Source organism: Amblyomma maculatum, chromosome 8 (assembly GCF_055883805.1).
Source record: "Amblyomma maculatum isolate TAMU_Amacu chromosome 8, ASM5588380v1, whole genome shotgun sequence".
Taxonomy (NCBI): Eukaryota; Metazoa; Arthropoda; class Arachnida; order Ixodida; family Ixodidae; genus Amblyomma; species Amblyomma maculatum.
The window spans coordinates 58,917,078-58,942,875 of NC_139351.1; the positions used below are offsets into that span (position 1 = coordinate 58,917,078).

The 25,798-nt window shown below is 45.4% G+C and overlaps 1 protein-coding gene across 1 annotated transcript in view; it reads left to right on the top strand.

Annotated features, from left to right (window-relative positions):
- tefu (Serine/threonine-protein kinase tefu) overlaps window positions 1-25,582 on the top strand; it is a 148,935-nt gene extending 123,353 nt beyond the window's left edge. Inside the window, exons 48-61 of the mRNA XM_084576302.1 lie at window positions 841-1,060; window positions 2,158-2,271; window positions 2,595-2,738; window positions 3,693-3,846; window positions 5,511-5,593; window positions 7,615-7,755; window positions 11,060-11,179; window positions 13,214-13,363; window positions 15,661-15,826; window positions 16,718-16,804; window positions 17,662-17,776; window positions 19,289-19,485; window positions 21,032-21,218; window positions 21,803-25,582. Coding sequence (XP_084432428.1) covers window positions 841-1,060; window positions 2,158-2,271; window positions 2,595-2,738; window positions 3,693-3,846; window positions 5,511-5,593; window positions 7,615-7,755; window positions 11,060-11,179; window positions 13,214-13,363; window positions 15,661-15,826; window positions 16,718-16,804; window positions 17,662-17,776; window positions 19,289-19,485; window positions 21,032-21,198 — 1,858 coding nt within the window. The 3' untranslated portion in view covers window positions 21,199-21,218; window positions 21,803-25,582. The remainder of the gene's footprint in view (window positions 1-840; window positions 1,061-2,157; window positions 2,272-2,594; window positions 2,739-3,692; window positions 3,847-5,510; window positions 5,594-7,614; window positions 7,756-11,059; window positions 11,180-13,213; window positions 13,364-15,660; window positions 15,827-16,717; window positions 16,805-17,661; window positions 17,777-19,288; window positions 19,486-21,031; window positions 21,219-21,802) is intronic.
- Window positions 25,583-25,798: the final 216 nt, after the last annotated feature.

The following is a 25,798-nucleotide window of genomic DNA, read 5'->3' on the forward strand; positions in this document are numbered from 1 at the left end:
GAATTCACTTACACCGGCTTAATCATTTGTGATTAGTTTTTCTGGAGCAGCTTTGTTTTCTGTTACAGCCGCCAAAAGACCACTATGATGTCGCAGGCGTGTTTTGGTCGCGTGCGTGGTGAAAAAAACAAAAAACAGATATAAAGTTGCTTATTTTTTTGTATGTGTGATTTTAACTTTCGGGTAGTTTTGCGCAAGTGTTCATACGAGTTAAAGTGAATAAAGCAGCGACCGTACTGTAGTTTTCGTATGCTTCACGTGGCCTCAACTCAGTGTTAGAACCATTGTTCGCCATTTGACACGGAAACTGTGTAACGGAAAAATTCAGTCACAAGTTATTAGCTTTCTTTTGCGCAATTCACGTTGTTAATCACATTAAGGGATGTGGTGCCCATGATTCTGCAGACAGAACACAATTAAAATTTAGCATCTGTACTTCCTTAATGCATGAATGATCTACAGTTGTCTCTTTTTTTTTTGCCGTTAGAGGCAGCTTTTGCTGTTATTGTTGCTAGGGGCAGCTTTCCGCCCAATTCTCAGCTGCTCACCAGGAGGGTGCTACATACACCGGCCAATGTCATCACCAGTTCGTGTTGTTGTAGTATAAGGAGAGGGCCGAATGAAAATGTGAAGGGCGGCACCGTTGAAGAGATCTAGTTCGTGGGCACATTTGTGGGTCCAGAGAGGGACGAGTCAAGCAGTGTTCGAAACAACCTTTTTCAAAGCTAGGAAAACATCAGCTGTCTGCAGCACTAATTTCGCGCAGAAAGAAAGTTTTGAGCCAGTCCTCGGTGCTTGCATCTGAATTGATTCGCATGTTCTTGCACGGGGTTGGCACAGGGAGGATGCCCGGACCCTGAAGGTGCTTGAACGCCAGATGGACCTGGACCGGGGCGAGGTGGCCAGCTTGGAGGCTGCCCGCGGCCGCTACCTGCGCCAGGCTGTGGCCCACTACCTTCAGTGCCTGCGGGGGGGACCCGAGCACGACCTGCGACTCTTCCGACTGGCCTCCCTGTGGGTCGGAAACGCCACCATGCCTGAGGTCAATGACCTCCTCGAGGTGAGCAGCATCACTGCATTTGGCAGCTTGGCCATCTCTCTCTTCTACTAGAGGAACACTATGTGCGATAGTGCCAGAAGCTTTACTGGTTAGGGTGCCACCTGAGATGCTTTCCTAAACGCTTTGCCCCCCCCCCACAGTGTCACCGACGTACCAGTACGTTCTCTATCGTGCATACAAAACTTCGCACTTGAGTGCAAAGTTGGCCCGCTTAGACGGGCTGCGCCATCTGTCAAATATTTTTACAAGTTCGTATTTTCACCCCGCGTTGTGTTGGTACGTATATACTGAAGAGTATGGAGCGACCGTTCCCCCCCACGCCGCCTTCCTTGCTGGGGAGCACGGTTGCTCCGCGCACACTACCCTATTGCGCTAAGTGATCATGCGAAGCACGCATTTCGCGACGCGTGCATGTGGTTACGGGTTGTCATGCCATCTGTTGCAGGTTTGTAGGTTTTAATTTTTATTCTGTTGGCATGTCTGCTACGACGCATCATGTTCAGGGCCTCGCGTTGTTGCCACTCCAATAGGTCGACACATGACTCGATCGCTGCTTTCGCTCTCTCTTGCTGCGCCCTAGCAGCAGCAAAGGAGGTTGTTTTAGCCTCTTTCCATCTGTCATCTTGATTTCACAATGTGCCATTTATCTCCGTTGTGCAAGCCACTGAAAGTGCACCCTCTTTGCGCGCGGTTACTTTCGGATTGCTGACCGCGTGGGACCTTCGACTGTGGACTGGAGCGATGGTTGTTTTGATTATAAATACGAGTCGACCTTAGATTCAGTCTCAGTTTTTTTTTAGATTATCCTTATTTATCTAATTTATGATTGGGCTGATAATGATGATGATGTTAACAACACCTGCAGAACACTGAAATGTGCATATTCCGTTGACTATGTTATTTGTATATCAATCATAATCAAAAATAAATCGCTATGCTCGCTCCCTGATATGCTCGTTCCCTGAAGCTAAGCCAACACTGGGGGTGCGTCACGGCCAGAAATGCTCAACAGTGAAAGGGTTAATGCAATCAGTCTGCCTCGTCAGTTAGCCATGAAAGTGTATGCTATCCGGGACCATCTTTTCCTCTCTTTGCAGGAGGGCCTGGGTAAACTGGCCAGCTACAAGTTTGTGCCGCTCATTTACCAGCTGGCTGCCCGCATGAGCCGACCCAGCGGAAGTGGCTCCACTTTTGCGATGCTGCTCTTACAGGTCTCAGGAGTCTTTTTCTTCTTTTTCACTTTTTCGATATTGCAATTTACGCGCGCAATTTTTTGCATACACGGTGCCTTCTGAATTTGTGCCACTTAGCCCTCGAAATGCTACTGCATTAACCCAAGCAGCACAAACCATCGACCCAATATTGGTATTATGCAGGCAGCGTGTCGGCCCTATGTTTGGCCGTGCACTACCAACTCTGTGTCAATATTGGTCCAATTGATTGTGCTGCCTGGGAACATCGTACCTGCAAACAGTGCATCACCAGAGTCTCAACCGGCAGCAATGTGTAAAACCTGTGACTGGTCCACGCACAGTTGATCGAGCGCGTGGTGCGGGACCACCCTTACCAGACATTGCCTGTGGTGTTGGCGCTGTGCAACGCTGAGAAAGACCCGACAGACATGCCGGCGACTACCGCCTCCCGGGCAAAGAAGGCCAGAACCAGCCTGCCTGCAGAGGTGGGTGGCACCATGTGGGAACCATTGGGGTACCATGTGGGAACCGCATGTACAAAGAAGGCTGCTTCCACAACATAGTGCTGAATCCACTACATGGCCTCGTAGAATCTTGTAAACTGTATTCGAGCAATGTTTCGGCTGGTGTGGGACCATGGCCAAGTTGCCAGTCCTTACTTTCTACCAATTCCCCTGGGAATGGGCTGTAACCATTTCTTGGTGGACAACTTTCGAGCATTTCCGAGCGTTGTTACATATGTACAGTGTGCGCCATACATTCATCGTGAGCAGATTTGCTTCATAGTTACACTACATCTGTGCCTTGGTTGTACAGTGCCCACTTGAAAGCCATAGTCATAGTTTCTTGTTGGCATTAACAACTTCACTAAATTAAAGGCTTTTTCATTACCTGTATTGAGGCGTTGGATACTCTTTGAATATTCGAATTCGGAAGGTAAATTTTATTAATTCATATCCCAAAATTTGTGTCATCTTTGTATCGTCAAAATTCTACTGCAATAGACATTTGATGAGAACCAGCACTGCTAATTAGCACTGTCCCAATTTCTTTTTTCATAAATGATGAGACTGTGTGTGTGCTCAGTGTCCAAGTGCAGCCTCTCTCTACACTGCCATTTGACAGACCTGCAGTCCCCTACAGGTTTTTTTTTTTCTTTCTTTTTTTGTCTGGAATGGAAATTCACATTTTTATAGTACTAGTGCATCCTGCCATCATCAGTGCTTTGTAAGATGAGTGTCCAGTAGCGCAACAGGTTTTGTTCATCCCCCCTAATTTGTGTAAGGAATAGAATGGGGGAAAAGCAAAACCACGAAAATTACCTGACTGGCACAAATCTCATTATGTCTAGCACAGAATATAGTAACATACTGGCTGTTTCAAACTCCTAGAGTAACTTAACAAATCAGTGCACGTCATGTTCGCCACTCTCCCTGCAGGACCGAGTGGAAGCGGCACGCTACCTGGTCTCTGCGCTGCACAAGGGCAACGACCTCTGCGCAGCCATCCTTCCACAACTGGAGCGCCTCATGGATGCATACATACAGCTGGCCTACATAGATCCACCCAATGTCCCACGAGGCCAAGCCTCAGGTGGGCTGCTATCATTCTCTCTCTCTCTTTATCGATGGTATCGATTACTCAGAAAATACGGTATTAACGTTGTGACCGAATAATCGCAGTAATGGTGCTGGCAGGTGACAGCTGGCATGGCTGGCATGGCTGGGAGGTGGCAGTTTTCAGGTGGCATGGCCAAACATTGATTTGTCGGTGGAGAGCGTGACGCTACGAAATATTCTCGTAGCCAAATTGGCAGGAGGTGCTTTTTGGGCGGCACATTTTGAGAAGGACATCAAACCCATTGTGACCCTCTAAACCCCTGAGTTAAATGTGCTGCTTCTAGGTCATGCAGGCACCTTTTTAGTTTGGTTAAGGGGGGACACGACTCTTGAATCCATTTCTTTTTCAATTTTTGACCAAATTTGATAAAACCTTGCACCCTGATTGTTTCTTGCAATGATTTCAAATGTATAGCATTTCCCTAATTGGCCAATTGGTTCAAAAGATAAATGAAATTAATTATTCATAGTTTGCGGGAACAATGAAAAAACCGCAATATAAAAAATTCACATGGACACTTGCTAGGTACTAGAAATCTAGCATTACAAATGCAGTGTTAGGAGCACTTTTTTAATATAACAAGCATTAGCAATGTTAATAGCAGTTCAAAGTTTTTCAATTTTGCTCTAAATCCGACATTTGGAACAGTGAATCTTGAACAGCTATAGCATCGCTAATATTTGTTATAGGTATCAAAAAAGTGCTCCTAACATTGTATTTGCTATGCTTTATAGTACCCAGCAAAGTGTCCATGTGAATTTTAGTATTGTGGTTATTTTCCCGCAAATTATGAACAATTAATTTCTTTGATGTTTTGAACTAAAATGGCCAGTTGGAAAACTAGTTACATATTTGAAATCAATTCAAGAAACTGAATCAGAATACCAAGTTTTATCAAATTTGGTCAAAATGAAGAAAAATAGCTTTAAGAGCCATATGTCCCCCCTTAAAGGGGTAATGTGTTGGCGCCAATAAAGATTCATTTGTAAGCAGATTGCTGTTCTGTCATTTTTTAAGGCATAAGGTAACATGGTATGTTGGTGCAGGAAATGTGACGAGTGTCTGCTTTGCTATTTTGATTTGAGTTTTGTGTGTGTGCTTTGAGCGGAGTTATTTCGAAATAGATAAGGTGCAGATATTTAAAATTTTAAATATTGTTCAAGTAATGCAGCTTGAGAGCGAGTCAGGAGCAGTAGGGCCATGGGACGGGCAGCACAATTAGCATGATCATGGGACAGAGGCAGCTCTGGTTGCAACTACTATTACTATTGCTATTACTATTAGCTAGAAACTATTACTTTATCTTGCTGGTAGCTACTATTGCCATGCCCTTTTATCAGGTAAAGCACGGCCTTGTGTATCACTTTCACTTGCAGAATCGAAATGTTGACACTTCACATTGCAGCAGAACATAAGGAGCAGCGTCCTCCATCTTTCTGCATGGCATTTTGCCTTTTGAAATTCCAGGAAAAAATAATTAGGTGGGAAAGCTTACCCAACTCATCTCTGTACTGTTAGGAGACGAGGATAACGAATTTAAGTCTTGTTTCAGTCACCGTTGGCTTTCTTCCAATCTCTGCCCTGCTGTTTTACCTTCCTGTTGTCCTTTACTTTTTTTTCCCCCTTCTTTCACATAGCCACGGTCAAACTCCCTCGTGATGCCACTCTCCTCAAGTTGACCCGGCTGGACAAGATTCCTGTGTTGACTCAAAGTGTGGAGGTGAGCATTAGTCTGGACAAGCATTCTAACTTTCTAGGCAGCATTCCCCACAACCAGCTTACGGGCGAAATGGAAAAAAAGAAAATCGACTTTCTTGTTCACTTTGTAAGGGCTAACATTTCCGCGGTGGGCACTTATCTCTTCTTGTCTATTTTCTCTAAACACTAGTGTCCAGTCAGCTTCGCAGCTCGCTCATGTTTGTCAGCTGTGACGGGCAGGAAGGTGCACTTGCGCAGAATTTTGCGTCTGGGCCAAGTTGAGGTGTCCCCAGCAGGGAAAGCAACCATTTAAGAATCCCGTGCACTATGTCATGCAACATGAGCGCCTCAGACGTGCATTAACAGTACATGTGGGAGGGTCCTCATGTGTGTGACAGCATTACACAATTCTCATACTGTTATACTCAGTGTCTAATCAGACAGCGTACGTATCTATGCGCATCATGTTTATTTTGCCTATAGTCTGAGTAAGTCTAATTTGTTCATTTCACTTGTGAGACCCATGCGCAATTCTTGAAAAATAAGGACAAAAACACCTTCCTATTTATCTTTTCTGAAATACTTCGCTTTATTTATTTCAACATTTATCAGCGGCATTTGTTATTAATGTGTGTATTAGACTTATGTTATGAAACTGCCTTGGGTGGGGCCACGATTCCACCACGCAATATTGAATGCAAGATGGAGAGTGTAAGGTTGTGTTACTGACACTGAAAGGATTAAACATAAGGGTGTTAAGTGGTGCTATATTGTGCCGAGTACAGGGGAAAAACATTCATGGGAAGACGCCAGAGAAACACCAGCGTAGCAAGTACAGTAAAAGCTCGTTAATTCGAACTTCACGGGACCGGGAAAAAAATTCGAATTATTGAATGGCCTAGAAAGAGCTGACATAAACCATTTTTTCACTACGGTAAATTCATCGTAGTTACTTGCGTAACTAACTCACTCGCATAGTGTACCCACCCACTCCCGATTTTTGCCTAAGAATTTGAAAAAAAAAAGGGCGTCAGCCGTTAGCACGTCCCTCCGTTTTTTGAGTCCACGGTGCATTTCTTGGCAGTGCGCCAAGATGCTGTGCAGCAATAACATTGTGATGTGTTTTTCTTTTGACATTGGCTCTATCAAGGGAGGGAAGCAAACTTGGCAGAGTGCCAGCGCTTGTCCGGTTGTGCAAGCCTCATCTTCAGTATGTTCGCTTTATCATGCCATGGGTGGTTGGGACGGGCGCTGTCTATTGCCTTTTGAAGCGGATGCTAAAAGCCGGCGTAATGATCGCAGCTGATCGCATGCTTTTGTTGACGACCGATGGGTAAAAGGTTGTACGACTCTAAAAAAAAAAATTTTTAATTTCCGCGAAAACCGCACCGCTCGTCCAAAGTCATAGCATTTCATGGCCGTTGGCTGGAACCGCACCGCACCGACAGTGCTTATCCGCATTTCCGGATTAACAGGGCTCGAATTAACGAGGATTTAGTTCCAAGTTTCGGGGGTTGGGCGGAAGAGAGAGCAAGCAGCCGCGGCCGCTAACCCTTACCCTTCGGCGCCGCCGCGCCGGTTATGACGCCATTTAGGCTTTACCCACTCTTCCATGGTTTTACCTGGTTTCATATTCTTGTTATATGTGGGTTCCCGTTTAGAATGTGCGCAGCCTCTAAATACACTGCTCTTTCGCTGAGGGTGTAGCCGACCAGACCCGGCGGCGTGTAGTTCGAATTATTTGTTGCGGAACCGACTCACGTTCGAATTAATGGGCTTTTTTTGTACACAGAACTCTATGGCGCTTGGCTGGACCAAGTTAGTGTGGTTAGAATTATCCGAAAATTCGAATTATCAAGGTTCGAATTAATGAGCTTTCACTGTATAACAAAAATTTCTCCGCAAATAGCATCAGAGCACCAAAAAGACAGCACTTGTCCCATGCTTTTTGTTACCATGTCCGAGTCGCTCGTTTTGCATGCTTTCGCACTGTGGGTAGAGTGTTGGCGCAGTGTTTGCAGCCACGCATCCTCTGATTCCCAGGTGGACCAGAATGCTTCATATCTCAACCTGCCAGGGATTCTCAGGTTTTCGGACGAGTACCACCTCTGCGGCGGCATCAACCAGCCAAAAGTGATTGCCTGCTTGGGTCAAGATGGCCGCAAGTACAAGCAGCTGGTCAAGGTAGGTGGCAAGATGAGACGTCTCCGACTCTGAAGATGGGCTCGAAGCTGAAGTGCAAAGCTACATGGCGCTGAATGTGATATATCCATGACATGCCCAGTTTGTTTCTCACCGTCTTTTTTTATTTATGCTGAAGGCACCGCAAACTAGGGCATACACCGATATACCGTAAAAACCCGCGTATAATACGAGTTTTTTTTCCAACTTTCAGCGTTCCAAATTTCCGCCTCGTATTATTTGCGGATCCCAACCAAAATGTCAAAGTTTTGCGAGAAGTTTTGGTTTCGTTGTTGCCGCGTGGCTACGGCTTGGCTTTGTTATCGATGTGCGGCTACGGCTTGGCTTCGTTGCCCTAACGTGGCCGCACCCCGCAGTGGCCACGACGTCGAGGTGTCGTCTCTTTGTTGTTGAGTCGTCGAGTGCGCACAGCATCAGCGCATGTGCTCTCGTGCAAACCACGGTTCGCGAAAAAGTGCACGCTTTTTTCTTTAAGTGAACGAGCAGGATGCCAGGGTCTCGGAAACAGTACTCGGCTGCTTTTAAGAGAAAGGTGATTTTAGTTGCTGAAAACATCGGCAACAGTGCGGCCGGGAGGCAGTTTGGCGTCACCGAGGGAAGCATTCGCGGATGGCGACGACAGAAAGAAGCCCTTTTCGCGTGCAAGGGAATGCGAAGAAGCTTTCGCGGGCCAAAGAATGGCGCATTCCCGGAAATTGAACTCGCTCTGACGGAGTTCGTACGAGAACAGCGAGCATCGCATCTAGCTGTGAGCGTAGAGCTTATGCAAGCAAAAGCTAGGGAGCTTGCAAGGGAAAAGGGAATTCCGAGCTCCGCCTTCAAAGCAAGCAAGCACTGGATACATCGCTATATGTGCCGTGCTGGATTCTCGCTACGCCGGCGAACCTCGATTTCACAAAAGCTGCCCGAATCCTTCGAAGAGCTGCTGGTGGCTTTTCAGCGCCACGTGATTTCTTTGCGAAAGACCAAAAACTTTCAGCTGGGGCAAATAGGCAATGCTGACCAGACGCCGGTTTACCTGGACATGCCATCGCCCCTCACCGTCCATGAGAAAGGCTCTAAACAAGTTTGTATCCGGTCTACTGGAAACGAGAAGACGCGGGTTACAGTCATGCTATCTTGCACGGCAGACGGCCGCAAGCTCCCGCCCTATGTCATCTTCAAGCGCAAGACAATGCCGAAAGGTGAGGAGCTGCCGAAGAATGTCATCGTGAGATGCCACGAAAAAGGTTGGATGAACGAGGATCTTGTCCTCGACTGGGTGAAGTCAGTGTGGTGCAAACGGCCCGGTGCACTGTTGTCCTTTCCATCCATCCTCGTGCTGGACGCGTTTCGTTGCCATTTGGCCGACTCGGTGAAAAGGCTGCTAAGCGACTGCCGCACAGAACTTGTTGTGATTCCGGGTGGGATGACCTCACAACTTCAGCCTCTCGACGTTTGTGTCAACAAACCCTTCAAGGACGCAGTCAAGCGATGCTACGCGGAATGGATGCGGTCAGGTGAGCCTGCAGTGACGCCGGCCGGGCGGCTGAAGCGAGCATCGCCAGCCACGCTGTGCAAATGGATTGTGGACGCGTGGGCAAGCATCCCAGAGGAGCTTGTGCGCCGTTCGTTTAAGAAGTGCGGCATCTCAAACGCCCTCGATGGCACAGAAGATGAGTACCTGTGGGATGATTTGTCCGACAAAGAAATTTCCGAGGAAAGCGCTGCTGAAGATGAAAGTGATTGAAGTGTGAGGTCCGATTTCAATAAATGTCTTGTTTTTTCTCTCTCGTATTATATGCGGTAAAAACTTTTTTTTTCCATTTCGCGTCTCCAGAATTTCACCTCGTATTATATTCGGGTTCGTATTATACGCGGGTTTTTACGGTAATGTGCATGCATGCAGTACATCTGCGAAAGAACTTAGTGTTGTTGTTACTGTTTTTGCGGTGCCTGTAATGCTAGGTTCAGTGAAGCCTTTCGGGGGGCTTATAATACAGTGCACCATTGAATCCAAGGCTTTGCACCCTGGGTTCAAATTATGTGTGCCAAACTTGTGTTTCATTAACTTTCGAGATTGACTTTTGCAAGGTGGCAAAGAGGGTGTTGAGTGGTGCTTCACCCGCATGTCACGGGTTCAGCCCAGAGTGAGTCAAGAGATGGCAGTGAAGTTCTGAGCACGCTAAACTAAGACATGGCTTGTTTCAAATTAAAGTAATGTGAAAAGGTCATTCTTTACTGCATCCGGGGCAGCTTTTTGTGCTCGCAACTTTTTCATCTGTGCCCCGTAGTACATGTCTTTTGCTAATTCCGTACAGAATTGTGAAAAAAATTGTATAAGTGGTGAACATCGTAGCTGAATACACCATTGTCCACCACTTTTGTCTTTCCTGCTAGTGCAACATGCGTCTCGGGAACTTGTAAGATGCCCTCAAGGTTGTTCTGTATTTGTCATATGCCCCGAACACCGTTTGCATGAGAGGACAGGGCAATACTTGCTCAATTGGCAAGGTTGCAGCACACATGGACCTCTGCACGGTTCTTATGGCAGGAATCTAGTCCTGCACAGTCCACATTTATTCCAACCTACAATTTACGTGTTTTGAGCCGAATTATAAGTAGAGTACAGGAGAAACTAGCATGGGGCCAGCTGTGCAACGGCACCGCAAATAGTGTCGCGCTTTGCACTTTTGTCATAACGGCACCAGTGGAAGGAAGAAAATTCGTGCCACTTGTGAGCCGTAGGCACGGTGCGGTGTGTTAGAAGCTCACTGTCAAGTACAGATGTAAGCATAGAATCTCACTTTGGCCAGGGTTCCGTTTTTGTCATGCCACATAAGCTGAATGGGGGGTGTTAAAACACTAGTGCACGGTCACATTTGCTATATGTACTATGCAGGGAGACTGCTACAGTTCCATGTATTCCGTTGCAATACAGTGTATTGCACGTGTGGATATCGTGAGAGTTGCAGCAGGACCGACTCACAACAATGTAGCAGCTGGGAACATCACAGAGGGATTATGCTTATCTGCCTCCTTGTGCACGAGCTGTCGGTTTGTAACTGTGGCCATCACCGAAACTTGACGAAGTGAGATGCCACTAGGGATTAACGGAGGCACATGTTTATGAGACGGCAATGTTTTGAGGCGAGATGGTGGTGTTTGAGGCTGAACTTTCTCCCATGAACTTGTCCACTAACAGTGCCTTCCGTTTCCTGGGCACTTGACATGGAGTGTCCCTAGGCGTTTCTTGTCCACTCAGTGTCCCCAGATGATTCACTGTGATGTGCACCCCCACTTGTAGGGCCGTGACGACCTGCGGCAGGATGCGGTGATGCAGCAGGTGTTTAGTCTGGTCAACCGGCTACTCGCCCAGGAGGATGGCCACCAGGGCACTGGAAAGCTGGCCATGCGCACCTACAAGGTAAAGAGGGGCTGCCATTGTCCTATGTATCTGTTGTTTATTAGAGGTGACCTACAGTTTATATGCTTTAGAGTCCAGTAGAGTTTGGTTAACTCTAGATTCGTTGAGGTAGCCATCTAAAAATATTCCAATTCAACATGTTATAAAATCTTATGGGTCAAGAAAACAAGACGTTTCGGCTTGCCTACATGAACAAGGCTTCCGTAGGCAAGCCAAAATGTCCTGCTTTCTTGAGCCAAACCTTTGATGTGGGATCATTTTGTTGTTGAAATTAACTTACTGCCCGACCTGACGACAGCTCGTCAAACCATAGATTTCAGCCTATGAAATCTCTCGCAGCGTACAGCACTTTATTTATTTAATTTCTTGAATATATGCAGGCGACTGCAGACCTGGAAAACAGTGAATTAGGTTTGCCTCTGTCGTGGTGAAAAGAGCCAGGGTCAGCATTCGCGTACCGCTTCCTATGACGAGCTCGAATGGAGAGCAAAACTGTTCCCGCTACTGGCAGTGGTCAAAATTGGAGCTCTGCCAGCTTTTTACTGTTCACAGATCATGTCTGGGCATCTCTATCAATGTAACTTGGTGGTCCATCTTACAGTGAAGCTCTTTGCCACTGGCTTTGCCTTCCCCAATGCTATAGCCACTTTGCATGATGTCGCACGGGAGTGTCAAACATGTCTGTGAAGGATTTGCAGCCGGGGATGCTGCATTTTGAAACGCTCATTTGGAATGTTCACATGGACTTGGACAGTTACTGTGCCTTTATAATCAGTTTCTTCCATAAGTAGAATAATTTGCACAGTCGCATTTCCTCCACCCGAAGTTATTGTGATAGTTATCTGCTATAAAAGCATATACAGTCGCCGACTGATTTTTCAGACCCTAAAAAGCATACGGAAAATCTAGCAGTCGAAAAAAATTAATTTACACTAAAAATATCGCTTTATGTACCGAGCAGCTTGAAAAACTGGTCACTCTGTTTCTGTGGGAAAACAGCACAACAGTCAAAGCAGCATGATGTTCAAACAGAAAGAGGCGCTGGATGCCGGCAAACCTGTTTGGGAGGAGCCTCACTACTTGCCCACGAGTCTACATCAGCGCTTTTTTTTTTTTTGGTCCCACATGAAGGAAAAACAATAGGAAAGAAAGTGGTGGTGGTGGCGTTTCTTCTGAAGCAATAGAAGTCATCTGCTGCCCCCATTGTTGTCAGAAAAAAGGAAAGCAACACAGTGTCGCGAGCTCCAGGGACCGTCTTGAGTTGGAACACAAAGCTGTCTCGAAGCTCGTGTTTACTTGGGACACCCGGTGTGTATTGCAGAATGAAGTAAAAGCAGCGTCTGCTGTTAGTTGGCAGTGGACGCTTTTCGGGCACTATGTTTTTTTTTTTCATGCATCACCATCTAGAAACATATTCGTGCCGCTGTTGCGACACGCTGCTGCCTCTCTCGCTTGCAGCTACATGCCGTGATGTATGGTCACGTGATAGAAGCACACACGCTCACGCTTACTGCCTCGTTCTCTTTGGCGCAGAGCTCCATCATGGAACCATGAATCAGGGGAACACACGGTGTAGACCGCCCAATTTTGGGGAGTAAAAGATCCATTAACTCCCCAGAGCTAGTAGTGCCTGCTATCGAGAGTACAGAAGGTATGCAGGATGCATGCAACGCGGGCTTGAGGTTGCAGAAAAACAGAACGGCAACAGTGTGGCAGTTTATCTTAACTTTGACCTGCAATTGAGAGAAAAAGTGTGGAAAATAAGAACGAGAAAAATTTTAAACATCAAAAATTTTTGTTGTCGTTATACATTGGCTCTATGGAATGCGCGACACTGCCATGGCAGAGTCTGAATAATCGGACTGGTCTGAAAAATTGATCATTGCCTGTAAATGCACATAAACAATGCGTATGACGCAAACTTTGTGAACCCAAATTTAACTACAACCTGACATTGGAGTGCGACCAAGAGTGGTCCTGCCAGTGATGAGCAGACTGCCCAAACCATGTGGGTCCCCCTGCCGGGCTTCCCAGGTGGTCCCACTGTCCCGGCGCAGCGGCCTGGTGCAGTGGTGCGAGGGGACACAGCCTTTCTCAGAGTTCCTGCTATCGTCCCGAACGGGCGCCCATCAGCGCTACCACCCACAGGACTGGACGCCCGTTGCTTGCCGCAGCGCCATGCAGGTTGGTGCATCCACCGCCGTGTGGTGAAATTGGTCCATCATCCGCTGAAGACTTAAAGGTGGAGACATGAGACATCTCTTAATTTCTTACTTTGGACGATAGCAGTTTTTAAATCCACTTTTCTCAGTGATAAATGCACCTTTTGCTGCTAAACAAACATCAGTGCATATATTTATACTGTGAACAAGAACTCTGTAGCATTGTGCCTCTTCGATTCTCCACTCCTGACTGCCCACGGACTGCCAGAGCATGGAGGCCAGGTTCTCTTTCTTCTTTTTTTCCTCTCTGTGTTCTTTGTTCTTTTTTTTCTTTCGTTTCAGCCATAACGCATTCGTCTTTTTCTCTGTCCGGCCCGTTCCAGGTCGCCCGCGGCCAAGCAGACTTACCAGGGCAATTGTGTGCTGGCAGTTGTCGGTACACTGGGGCAGCTAGCTGACAACGCAGATGTGTTATGCAAGTGCAAGACTAGAGTACACGGTGCCAAGACGAGAGTACACGGTGCCAATTTTATGTGGACTAAAAGAATTGGAAGTTGATCCGTTGCTCCGCTCAAGGTTTTGTTCTATCGCGAAGGCAAAGCAGCTACTCATTCGGTTGGTCTGTGGTGCACAGCGTCTGTGTCGTCTACAGTGGCGGCTTTTACAACTGTTGCCGTTTGTTTTATGCATGTGACATTGGGGCTATTTTTTTAACCTACACTAGTGGAGCAAAGCGCCACTAGAGATACTGCAGCTTTTCTACACTGGTATAGCTGGAGTTATGTTACAATGGTGTAGCCAGTGTAGGTTAAAAAAATGTCCTTATCATATATTGTCTCGTCATTCACAAGTACAGATGCTCGCTTCACGTTGCAGTCGGTTCAAGTTCGAGAAATATTTCGTCTGTCAAGTTCCACAGGCCTGGTTGATATTACGATGATGTCGAGGCCTTTCCGCAGATTCCACTAGTAGTACCCAGTATCGAAATGCGTGCATGTGGTCTTTTATGTTTTCTGTGCAGTGGATAGGGCTTTGAGAGATGCTCAGATATATTTGAAAAGTACCACATGCATGTTCTCGCGCCTCTAATTTCAATCATAAAAGAGAAAAGCTTTCCAGCATGGCCCATCATGTGTGAGGTGCTGACACATGAGGCGGCGTTGTTGCATTTTTCATTTGAGTCCTCGCTCCCTACAGCAACACCATAGCATACAGACACAGTTGGTAGGTTTTGTGCTAGCCTAATTTTATAGTAAAGATTTAATCAATCATACCCATGATATCCTGCTGTGTTGTATTAATGGCACACACCTTTGTATGAAAAAAAACATTAGTGTCGGACTTAAGCGGCATTACAGCGGTCAACAGACTACACTGGGTGGAACTTTTCCTTATTCTTTTCCTTTCACAACTCTCGTGAAAAAGTTCACGGCATTGAAGCTGGAAATTCCACGCTTCAATCAATCATGAGGGACGTCCACCATCATACTTACTGTGTTGTTGACGAACAGAATGCAACAGTGCAAGCATACTGCATGTCATTTAGTGGGCAATATGCATGGAGGGAGTCTTTTTTTTTATGTATATATATATTGCAAGCGCTCATCTCAGTTGTGGGTGTTTGGCTTACTTGGCAAATGATGAGCACAGCAATAATAATAATAATAATTGGTTCACAGGAAGGGAAAGGCGCAGTAACTGTCACACTTGTTTCTGTGGACACCTGAACCGCGCTGAAAAGGAAGGAAGGTGGGAGTGAGCGGTATGGGAAGGGATAAAGGTGGGAGTGAAAGTGGAAAGAGAGAAAGAGGAGCCGTAGTGGAGGGCTGCTGAGTAATTTAAACCACCTGGGGATCTTTAACAGTTTCGTTTCGCATCCATCGAAACACAGCCGCCGAGTTCGGGATTGAACTCGGGTACTCCGGCACTGTAGTCGGGCGTCTTACCACTGCACCACCCCGGCAGGGCAGATGAGCACAGCAGAGCAGAACAGCATTTTGTCCTGCAGCTGCGTGTTTGATGGCAATGAGTCGCCAAGGTCGATGTTTTGATCGACCCTAAAATCGTCGTCCTTGTTGTATCTGCCTCGGCACAGGCTGCATCCTTCGACCTTGCAATCGTCTGCCTCGGCATGGGAAGTGTACGTCGTGGCACCGGCGTTCGCAGCTTTGTACAGCGCATGCTCTGGCTCCTTTCCCCTCTCCCTTTAACGGCACAGTGCTCCAACTGATGGCCAACAAACGTCTCCATCTTCCTGCTCTCTTGAGTGACTGTCCGCATCGTGGTGCAACTCGGCAGTCTTCACTTTGCTTGCTGCAGGCTGTCCACAAAAGCTCACCAGAGGAGCGCCTGCTTGCGTACCAGGAAATATGTCGCCACTTCCACCCGGTGTTCCGGTACTTCTTCTTCGAGAACTTCCCAGAGCCTAGTCGCTGGTTCGAGCGCCGCCGGGCCTACATTTACAGCGTGGCAACAGGATCCATAGGTAAGCACACGTCTTTACTATTTCACTTGTGGTTGTCTTTACTCTGGTGGCCCAAATGTATCATCTTGGGGTGTGCGAATGTTCTAAAGTTTGCAACATTTGGTTTGTAATGGTCTGGACAGTATTTGATTGCTGTTGAATATTAAGAAATTTTTTATTGTTTGAAAAGTTTTTAGAATCATTCTCTCGTTTCATAAAGACCAAATAATGAACAGATTCTGTTCGTATCTGAAATTTCAAACATTCGAACACCCCTAGTGTTATAGATATTTCTTTAGAAGTGCCTCCAATCATTAACAATGTTTTCCTTTAATGAGCGGGCACAAGTAACTCTGCACTTTCATAAGCGTGCTGCACGTTTTGCCAATGCTGACAAGGCACAAAAGGGCACAGCAGTTGTTGGAAGAGGATGGCCAGTGTGGATGCGTTCGGAGCTACAGAGGAGTAAAACTAGGAGTGTGACGTCACACGCTCTGCCTCCACAAGCCACCCTTTTGTGACGCTCCCGGCTTCTCTCTCTCTCTCTCTCTCTCTCTCTCTCTCTCAGGGTTTCCTCGCTACATTATCTTGGGAATTCAGTGTACACAGTTGCCAGACCGCAAGCCAGTTCTATTTGTGATGTGTGACTATGCGTTAGAAATGTCGCATAAGTCGCCCTCCTTTTTTTTTTTTTTTTTTTTTTTATGCAAGGAGCTCATGAAAGCAGCGCGCAGAAACCATTTTGAGAAGCCTTTTTTTTTTTCTTACTTGAAACTGAGGATTCACAGATGGGCCAAAATTTTTCTGGAAAGCACACACGCAAGGTGTTGCAGGATCCTTGGTAACTCCTTTCCACTGTGCTGCCTTTTTTCATGCCTTGTGGTGCCTGCAAAATTTGATACCCACCTGCAGTTGGCTACATACTGGGACTGGGAGATCGCCACTGCGCCAACATACTGGTCGACAAGCATTCCGCTGAGCTGATCCACATCGATCTTGGTGAGTTTTCAGTTTAGAATTGTACTAGGTTGTTGAGCACCTCTGTGCTGGCTCTTCTCTGCGTTACCCAGCAAGGCCCTTGAATACCAAATCGGGCACACTTACCTAAGCCACTGAGCCACCTTGTACAACTTGAATAAAGCTGGGATCCGTGCCTATGTTGGGCTGTCTTTCACGTAGTGAGGTAGCTTACGAGTGTTTGCTAATGATTATGTGTGGGATAATAGAAGCACAAGTTAAAGTTTTAATGGTTAAGCAATTAGCATGGTGTGAATACACTAATGAGTATCCACAAGAAGAGCCCTGGACAGTAGTTGTTTTATCATGTAATACCCTTAAAGGTAGAGAGCGTAAATGTTTCCCATAATTTTTATTTAGACCGCTATCTCATGCAGAGTATCTGATTTTATTGTACTGATGGAGTGAAATTATCAACACTAACAAGAGCTTGCAAATATTCGTGCTATTCAGTATGATTGGCACCTTTCTGTTACTTTTCAAAATTGTCATCGAATGCATATTTTATAAACCACAAGTCATGATCTCCTGTGCTCAGAGCCAAGTATCTGCACTTCTTTGAACCATGCTTTTTATTTTCACGTACATCACCGCATCTTGTGATAAAATACACTTGTGCCTTGCTGATAGATTGCACCCTGGCGTTTGTGTCGCATACCTGGCATATGCTACAACATCAAGCTGGATCAACTATAGTATAAGCGAAGTTCCACCTAAATCATCGTTGTTTTCAGATTGCAATATGCATGCATCATAAACGAGACAATTAAGAAAAAAAGATGCTCACATATTGCAAATTACGGAGGGTCATTCTCTTTGCTGTTTCTGCATCTCCTCAGGTGTGGCCTTTGAACAAGGTCGCATACTCACCACACCCGAGACTGTGCCTTTCCGGCTGACAAGGGACATCGTGGACGGCATGGGAATATGCGGCGTCGAAGGGACATTTCGAAGGTTGGTCCACTTGGAGTCGAGCATATCTTGCATATATGGGGCCTGCATGTATTCCTGTCACTGCGCATTAAGTAAGCATCTCATGCACCTTGAAAATGACGATCTGGACAATGCGCCACAAATATGCTTGCCCTGACTTTTAAAGGCATTTTACAACGCGCAGTACAACCATGGCAGTGATCGTACGCCTATTTCAGCTCAGACTTCATATTTAGAACTGCTGCCACTCTACAAAACAGCAGGCAGCAGTTTACTCGCGTCATGTGGGGCAATGTATCTTACTGTTTGCCTACAGCACAATGCCCACTGTTGGTACAGTTACCCACTTGCCTGGTGTCCCTAAACCTAACGTGGCTCTCCCACTGAAGCCATAGCGCAAAGCGCTTCTGAATTAACCGCCTGCAACCATAGAAACACCTAATGTTATCATTGCTCTCGCAATAACTTCATGCTGTTACGAGCATAAAATTGATATTTTGTAACGCCTCTGTCAAGGACGAAGTGCGCAGAAAACGGGCTTGGTGGGAGCTGCCACGCGATGACTACCGTAAGTCACACACGCTGAGCCAAGGGCCATCACCAGAATTGTCATTACAGACCGTTGTACACTGAATCGCAGAGCTGCATGCGCTTGTCTTGGTCTGGATTGCAATTTGAACACCACTTAATTGACGTGACTGCTCCTGATAAAGTTCTCTGCAATCATTTTGCTTTCTGGAAAGAGCACGCTGGCAGTCATATGAAGAAGAGTGTGCATAATTTTTTATTTATTTATTGTACCTCAAAGGCCCCAGATATGGAGCATTACATCAGGGGTTATCAAGGATTATCGTATGAAGGCTTTGCAATGTATCCTACCTACGAGGAATTTGTCAGGCCCCTTTCAATTCGTTGCAAAATGCAGGTCATCGCATAAACGAAAGACACATAATCAGGATTCCACTGTAGGAAATGAAAGGGAAATAAGGCGTGCGTTATAGCATTCTTAATGAACAAGTCCAGCGTGCACTGATGCACTATTTTTTCTTCAGTAATTGCATCGGTGAGCATGGGGCTCCACTACGCCATAGTTCCCACGCACTGCATTCGTTCGACGGCAACTCAGGTGCAAATTTATCGAAGATGCCTACTGAATATGTTTACAAAAGAAGCCAATGCTCGTTGAAGCTAAGGAGAGCACGGGGAGTGTTACCACCTATATGTAATAATATAGTATTGATTTGAAGTGAAAAATTACCTGCATTAATAAACTAATAGATTAAAAAATGTTAGGTTGTTAATGTATCGAACCTACATGTGTGCTTTGAGGTGTGCCTTAGTGAAGGGATCCAGATTGATTTAGACCACCTGAGGGCTTCTTTCTAACTTGTGCTGGTATCAGGGGCCTTTTTTTGCATTTCACTCCAGTTCAGAAACAGCTGCTACACCTGTGGTGTCTTTGGGCTGAACAGCCAAACTCCAAAGCTAGCAACCTTGGCAAGTGAACAAATGAAGGGAAATCTGTCCTTGCAGGTGCTGTGAGCGCACCATGGAGGTGATGCGTGCCTCGCGGGAGCTCCTGGTGACGGTGGTCGAGGTGCTGCTGCACGACCCTCTCTCCTCGTGGACGCTGAGCCCCAAGCGGGTGGCCACCCTACAGAGGGACGCAGCCCAGCACCCTTCCCTCGAAGGGGGTGCGGCCGCCGCTGAGCCACACCAGCCTGACCAGAGTGAGTGCGAGCATATTGTTCCTCCAGTAGGTACACACGCTGTGACCTGGGAATTGAAATGACTGTTTTGGCTTGAAACAGGTTATTTCCACTACTTGCAATCATCTGTGCTTGAGCTTAGTCCCAAGCAATGCTTTCCTAAGGTTCAACTTTGTATGTGGCCTTGCCTCCGGTTTGTGGATGTTGTACAGGGCGTTTGATATTTATCTCTTCGGGTTGTAAACAATTACCTTGCGCGAACTGCTGGACTACACAGTTAAACCTGTCTATAACGAAATTGTAAAATGCCTGTAAGTTTTTGTTACAGTGGATGCACGCAAAACGAAACCCGCATAACGAAAACTCCTTTTAAATGAAACGATTTCAAAAAAAGTAATTGATTTCATATACAATCAGTGCAGAGTTGCGCTCTGACAATCGAAACCTCATTTTGCTTGCAACACGGATAAACGAAACCAAAACTGCATGAGTCGTCTTTGTTGATGGCAATATCCAGAATCCAATCCAGTACCTTGCACGCCTTGTTTTTTTGTGTGCGGGCGCCGTTTTGCTCTGTTCTGTGGCTGTGTTTCGTGGCTTCTTTCCGGCGTGCAGTATGGAAGAAGCTGCTAGAAAGCGTCCCCATAATGTGTTGTCTTTAAAAGCCAAGATGAAAATTCTTGATGATGTCAAGTGTGCCAAGGAGTCAAAAACTGCTATCGCGAAAAGGCATGGCATGCCAAAGTGCATGCTTTCAAGGATTCTGAAGGATCGTGACAAGATTGAAAAAGCATATAACATCGGCGCTTCCCCCCCCCCCCCCCCTGATAGAAAAAGGATGCATCTGGCCGAACATGAGGACTTCGAGAAGGCACTTTTCCTGTGGTTCAAACGTGCTCGAAGTTCCAATCTACCAGTGACCGGGCCTCTTTTGGAGGAGGAGGCGAGAGAAATTGCACTACAGATGAAAATTGAAGACTTTAAATTCAGCAATGGCTGATTAAGCCGTTTCAAGAAGCGCCGCGGCTTTGTTTTCCACGCAATAGCAGGTGAAAGTGCCATGGTAGATAATGATGTTTGCTCTGACTGGCAGCAGCAGAAGCTTCAAGACGTCCTTGCAAATTACGAGCCGAGCGACATCTTCAACGTGGATGAAATGGTGCTTTTTTTGCAAGCTTTTAAGGGTCACAACTCTTAAACAAAACTGCCAATAAATGAAACAGATTTCCTTGTCCCCGTTGAGTTTTGATTAAAGGGAGTCCACTGTACATCCAGATTTTCGTTATATGCAGTTTTCGCAAAAAGACTCGAAAGGAAACGCAGGACTAAAACTAGGTTAAGAACAGATTGTAAGGAAAACCACCTTATAAGTGTGTACAGTAAAGCCCCATCATTCAAACTTATAAAAGCAGTAAAGAGTTTTGCAATTGCTCTGAGGCAAAGCCTCCTCGAATTTTCTAGGAGGCTTTGGCTTGGGTGGGGGGGGGGGCGTCTGTGTACTCGGCATTGCCCCCATCAGCAGAGCTGTCAATTCTGAGTACTGCTTTCACTTTTCTTCTGCACGCAGGGAACCGGCTGGCAAGGCGCATGCTCCTGCGGTTGGAGCAGAAGCTTCGCGGCCTGGAGGAAGGGGTCCCGCTGAGCGTGGCAGGCCAGGTGAACCTTCTCATCCAGCAGGCTGTGAACCCGCACAATCTGAGCCGCCTCTTCCCCGGCTGGCAGCCCTACGTCTGACCTCCACTTCCCAAGCTCAGGTAACGACCGCTACCACTGCCGCAGCTGCTTAAGAGGTTGATGTACAGTAACATCTCGATGATATGATCCCACTTAATATGTTTTCCGACGTAAATTTTTTTTTTTTTTTCTGTTCCCTGCTGACGTCTTTTAGAGGGCAATGCGTTTTCACACGGTTAATCTGATCATATTTCCATGACGTATAACTGAATCCATCAAGTATGGTGCGAATATTTATGAAAAAACTCACCTGACTTAGTGGGAGGTGATGTAGCCTGAGTAACTGTAATGCTCCTTGCCAGTAGTTGATGTAATGTTCAGTATATACCACAATGACTTCTCTTGACCTTCCGTGGTAGCGCAGTGGTTAGGGTGCTCAATTTACTGTGCCCAAGGCACCTGTGTGCTGTGCGATGTGACTGCACGTTAAAGAGCCCCAGGTGGACGAAATTTCAGGAGCCCCCACTATGGTGTCTCTCATAGCCTGAGTCGCTTTGGAATGGTAAACGCCATAAACCTCCATAAAAGAGTCGCTCGTCATTTGTGGATCTTGGTGACATTGCCCAATGTCGCAGGCAGGGTAACGCTGCTATGCATCTTGCAGGACCAGCCCCATTCATTCAGTCGTCACCACCACCAGTTGTTCATACGCCACTTCCAGGACTGCCATTTCAGTGAGCACCGGGACACGTGCCTAGTCAAAGCTCAAGCTTTGCATCTGAGGGTGGACCTTCGGTCACAACTCTGCCCTTTTTTTACATTTCGTCACACAACTGACTTGGATCGTAGTCCCAAATGTCTGTGACAACATTTGTCTGTGATGTTAAAACTTCTCATTCTTGTACGGCCACAGTAGGCAAGAGGTGTTTGTGTTGCTTGCAATGCTGACATCCTCATAGTGTGCTGTCCTGACTAGTATGCTGTGGTTTCTGACTGTAGTCGAGAACAAGTGTGCTCAGAGTGTTTTTATTTGGAAAATCTGGTTGAGACTGGGTAAGGTTAAGGTGGCTGTAGGGGATATTCTAATTACTCTATTACTACCAGTACTTGTAGTTGCAAATATTAGTTTAATATAAAGGATGCAATTGCTCTGATTATAGAAAAGAGGACTTGTTTTGTTTTGGTGCGTGTGTGTAAGTGTGTGTGCATGATTAAGTTCCTGGAGGTCTTGTGCTGTCATCAGTACAATGCATCCCCTGAACATTCTGCCCTCATTAGTGGGCAGAGAATAAGGTCACCAGCTATTGTAAGCTGCAGTGTCAACCAAGGCCTGCCACATATTCAAGGGACCAAAGTCACTTAGTGTTCCTTCTTGGGATTTTGATGCCCGAGAAGGTTGAGCATATTGTGTGGCAGAAAATGAATGTATACACATAATTTAGCATTTTTGCTCAGTGTATCATCTTTCTTCCTTGGCCAGCTGATGTTGCTAGCCAGATACCTTGGCCACTTTGAGCTCTTTGCATTATGTTATGATCGAACAGAAGGCTTTATTACTTTTTCTATAACCTGCTCGCCCTTTTTGATGTCGTGCATAATAGCACTATGTGCATAATGTGTATGAGACCGCCTAGTCTGCGGTATTGTGTGTTGACCATGCAACTTATGTGTTCACAGCGACGTTGCCATGCTTGAAGTATGCACCGTATTGTGTTTATTGAGTCTCGTTTGTTTTTTGCATTTACGAGTATCAGCACAATTTCTGCTGCGTTTTTATTTTGCATTTAGAGTTGTACAGTTAATAACTTCTCTCTGTCAAAGGTCGGATTGGCTTGTGTCTGTTTGCGGCAGTTAAGGCCACAACTTTGTCCCCAAACATTGCAATTCTGAAGGCATCAGGCTGTTATATATTGCTGTTGGGTTTCGTACCGTTAAACCTGGATGTGACAAAACTGTGAAAAGTCCGCAATTTTTCTTTATAGGTTTTTTTTACTCTCAGTTTGCGCATGAAGACCCAAAACAACAATCCAAAGCAAAAGTAAAAAGTAAATGTTGGTGTAATCGTAAAGGAAGTGTTGACGGTGAACACCCGTCATTCAGAGCCGTCAAAAGCGAAAAACGCCCTCCTGATCATATTGCCAACACAGTTGCGGAAAGAGCTGCTATTGCTATAGCTGCAACACTACTATACGTTGATATGAGGAAAGTGGCTTAGATGGAGGAGTCAGAAACACCCTCCTGCATTATCTCATGTCTTGTAGCTAGTCATTGTTTGCCCTGGCCATGCTGGATCATGGCATTCTTGTTTATTGGAGTGGAACTTTCACAAGCATCGACTAAATTTCAAGGGACGCATTACTAGCTAATGGATACTCTGCATGACAGGTTTCACATCTTTCCATCACATGGAGTTCATAAATACATGTGCCTCAGTGAAGATGTCATTTGGAAATTGATGTGCCTCATAATATCGAGGGATTTACTACTTGGAGTTTCGTTACGTCCAGGTTTAATTGTAGTTTCAGTAATATGCAACTGGTTATGATGTAAACAGCTGTCTGTGTTCTATGGAAGTGAGTTTGCCTATTCCTAATGGTTTTAAGTTGGCTCACTTGATCTGCACAGTGCAATTCAGTTGAAACCACTTGCTCTTGGTGTAACCTTTACACCACTGTCCTTTTACTCATGACCTCACAGTAATGTTGCATTTATATTTTTCAAACTCATTGTCAACACTGTAGTGTGTGTTTACCCTCTAGTATTATTTTTGTTTCTCATTTGCTTGCACAGAACATTTGTACAAGCAGTTCATACTGATTAATTTCTCTCAGGATTATTGATTTTTTTTTTTAATTCAAAAAAGGGGAAACCCTATACCTACCTCAGGTGCATTTTTTTTTTCCACAAATGCTGCTTTTTTTCTGTTACCTCACATAGAATTGAAACCACATGAACATGTTTTCCCCATGCAGTGTAATGGTTTTATTGGGTGGTTGAATGCCGATGCTTTTTGCTATTCACTTTGGCATGGCACTGTGTACATATACCTTTTTTGCATTTCTTAAGAGTCCATAACCTTTCAAGCTACCTCTGATACGCAGTCGAGTCAAATATGAAAGACGCACTTTGTTACGTTCTTGCATTCAAAACAATTTTGCTGTTGATAAGGGCCCTCATTTCACTTTTCTAAGTTTAATGAGACAGGAAAATGAATATTTGGTTTAATAAGAAGAAACTGTTTGGCCTCTTTTCATGTTGGACCCGACTGTTTATATTCTCTTTTGTACCAAAAGGACAAAATTACCTTGGGTTTGCCATACCCAGCACTCCAAAGCAGAATGGAGTCTTGGTTAACTTCAAGCACTCGCTACCAGCACCTTACTCTATTTTATTAATTTTTTTTTCTTCACTCTTTTTTTAACACTCATGGGATTTGTGGGCTTTAAAGGAAACACCTACGCAATGATCACCACGGTAACTGAAGCTACACCATCTGATGCTCCTGCATGATTTGCGTTTCAGAAGCTTTCAGATTAGAGACAAACATTCAGTTTTTGAAAGACAGATCATTAGCAGCAGTAGTTGTTCGGCATAGCCAGTTATCATCGAAGGCATAACTGTTTGTTCAGGATAGTAAGAGTTGCACCTGCAATGTGAAATAATATGCTGACAAATACCAGTCGTGTAGTTGCTAAAGTCTGTCACTAGGTAAAATGTGCTATTCTGCTAAAGTAAAAAGTGAAGCAGAAAAAGCACATCTTTGAAAACATTTGTGGAGATGTCTTCACCAAATGCGACCAGTATTAAAGAACACAACTATGCGAGTGCTACCAATCATGTGTTGTTACATAATCCATGTGTAAGCTTCCCAGTCAGAAGCATCGCTGCCATATGTTAACACATTTTGTAGATTTATCTTAATCCATGAACAAAACCACCACATCATATTTGTTTGCATAATTGCATAGTTTGGTGAAGTTTAAGAACTGATCGTTCATGCACTTTATTCCTTATTGCAGGCAGTTGCATCCACCTGCCTAGCATGTTCTTTTTGTATTTTCACTTGTACATTGTACGTGTATTCCACAGAGTTTGTTATATAGCTGGACTGCACAAAGCCTTTGCACACTTGCAAAAAAAGATGATGAACTGCATTTAAAGATACGTTGGGAGCAAGCTTAGATTGTAATGGACAAAGCTTGTTGAAGGGCGAGTCACTTTGTTGTTGTGCCAAAGCTTGTTTCACCCTAAACGTTCAGTTTTGGTGTTGTCCATGCTTATTTGTTGGTAGCTTGTGGTGAAGCAGTTTATGTACACTCTGTTCCACCCACTTGGATGCTCTGTGATGTTAACTTTCTGCAGTTTTGGTTTTGTTCTGGTCCGCTTGCTGGAAACCAGGAACCCATGTGAACAAAAGCTTGAATAAAGTCCTTGTTGTGCATAAGTTTGCTCAAGACTGTGCTCTTGCAAATCTGAAGAACAGTTTTACGCTTATTTGCAAATTGAAGTTATTCTGCTGCCTTCTCTTTCCAGTGAAAGTTGCAGCAAATGGCGGTCTAAAGCAGGTAAAGTAAAACCCTGTTATTTCAAAAAAGAAGCTCACTGAGTCATTTGCCCTGCATTTTGTCGCTTTAATACTCTAAATGGCACCAGAATTGTC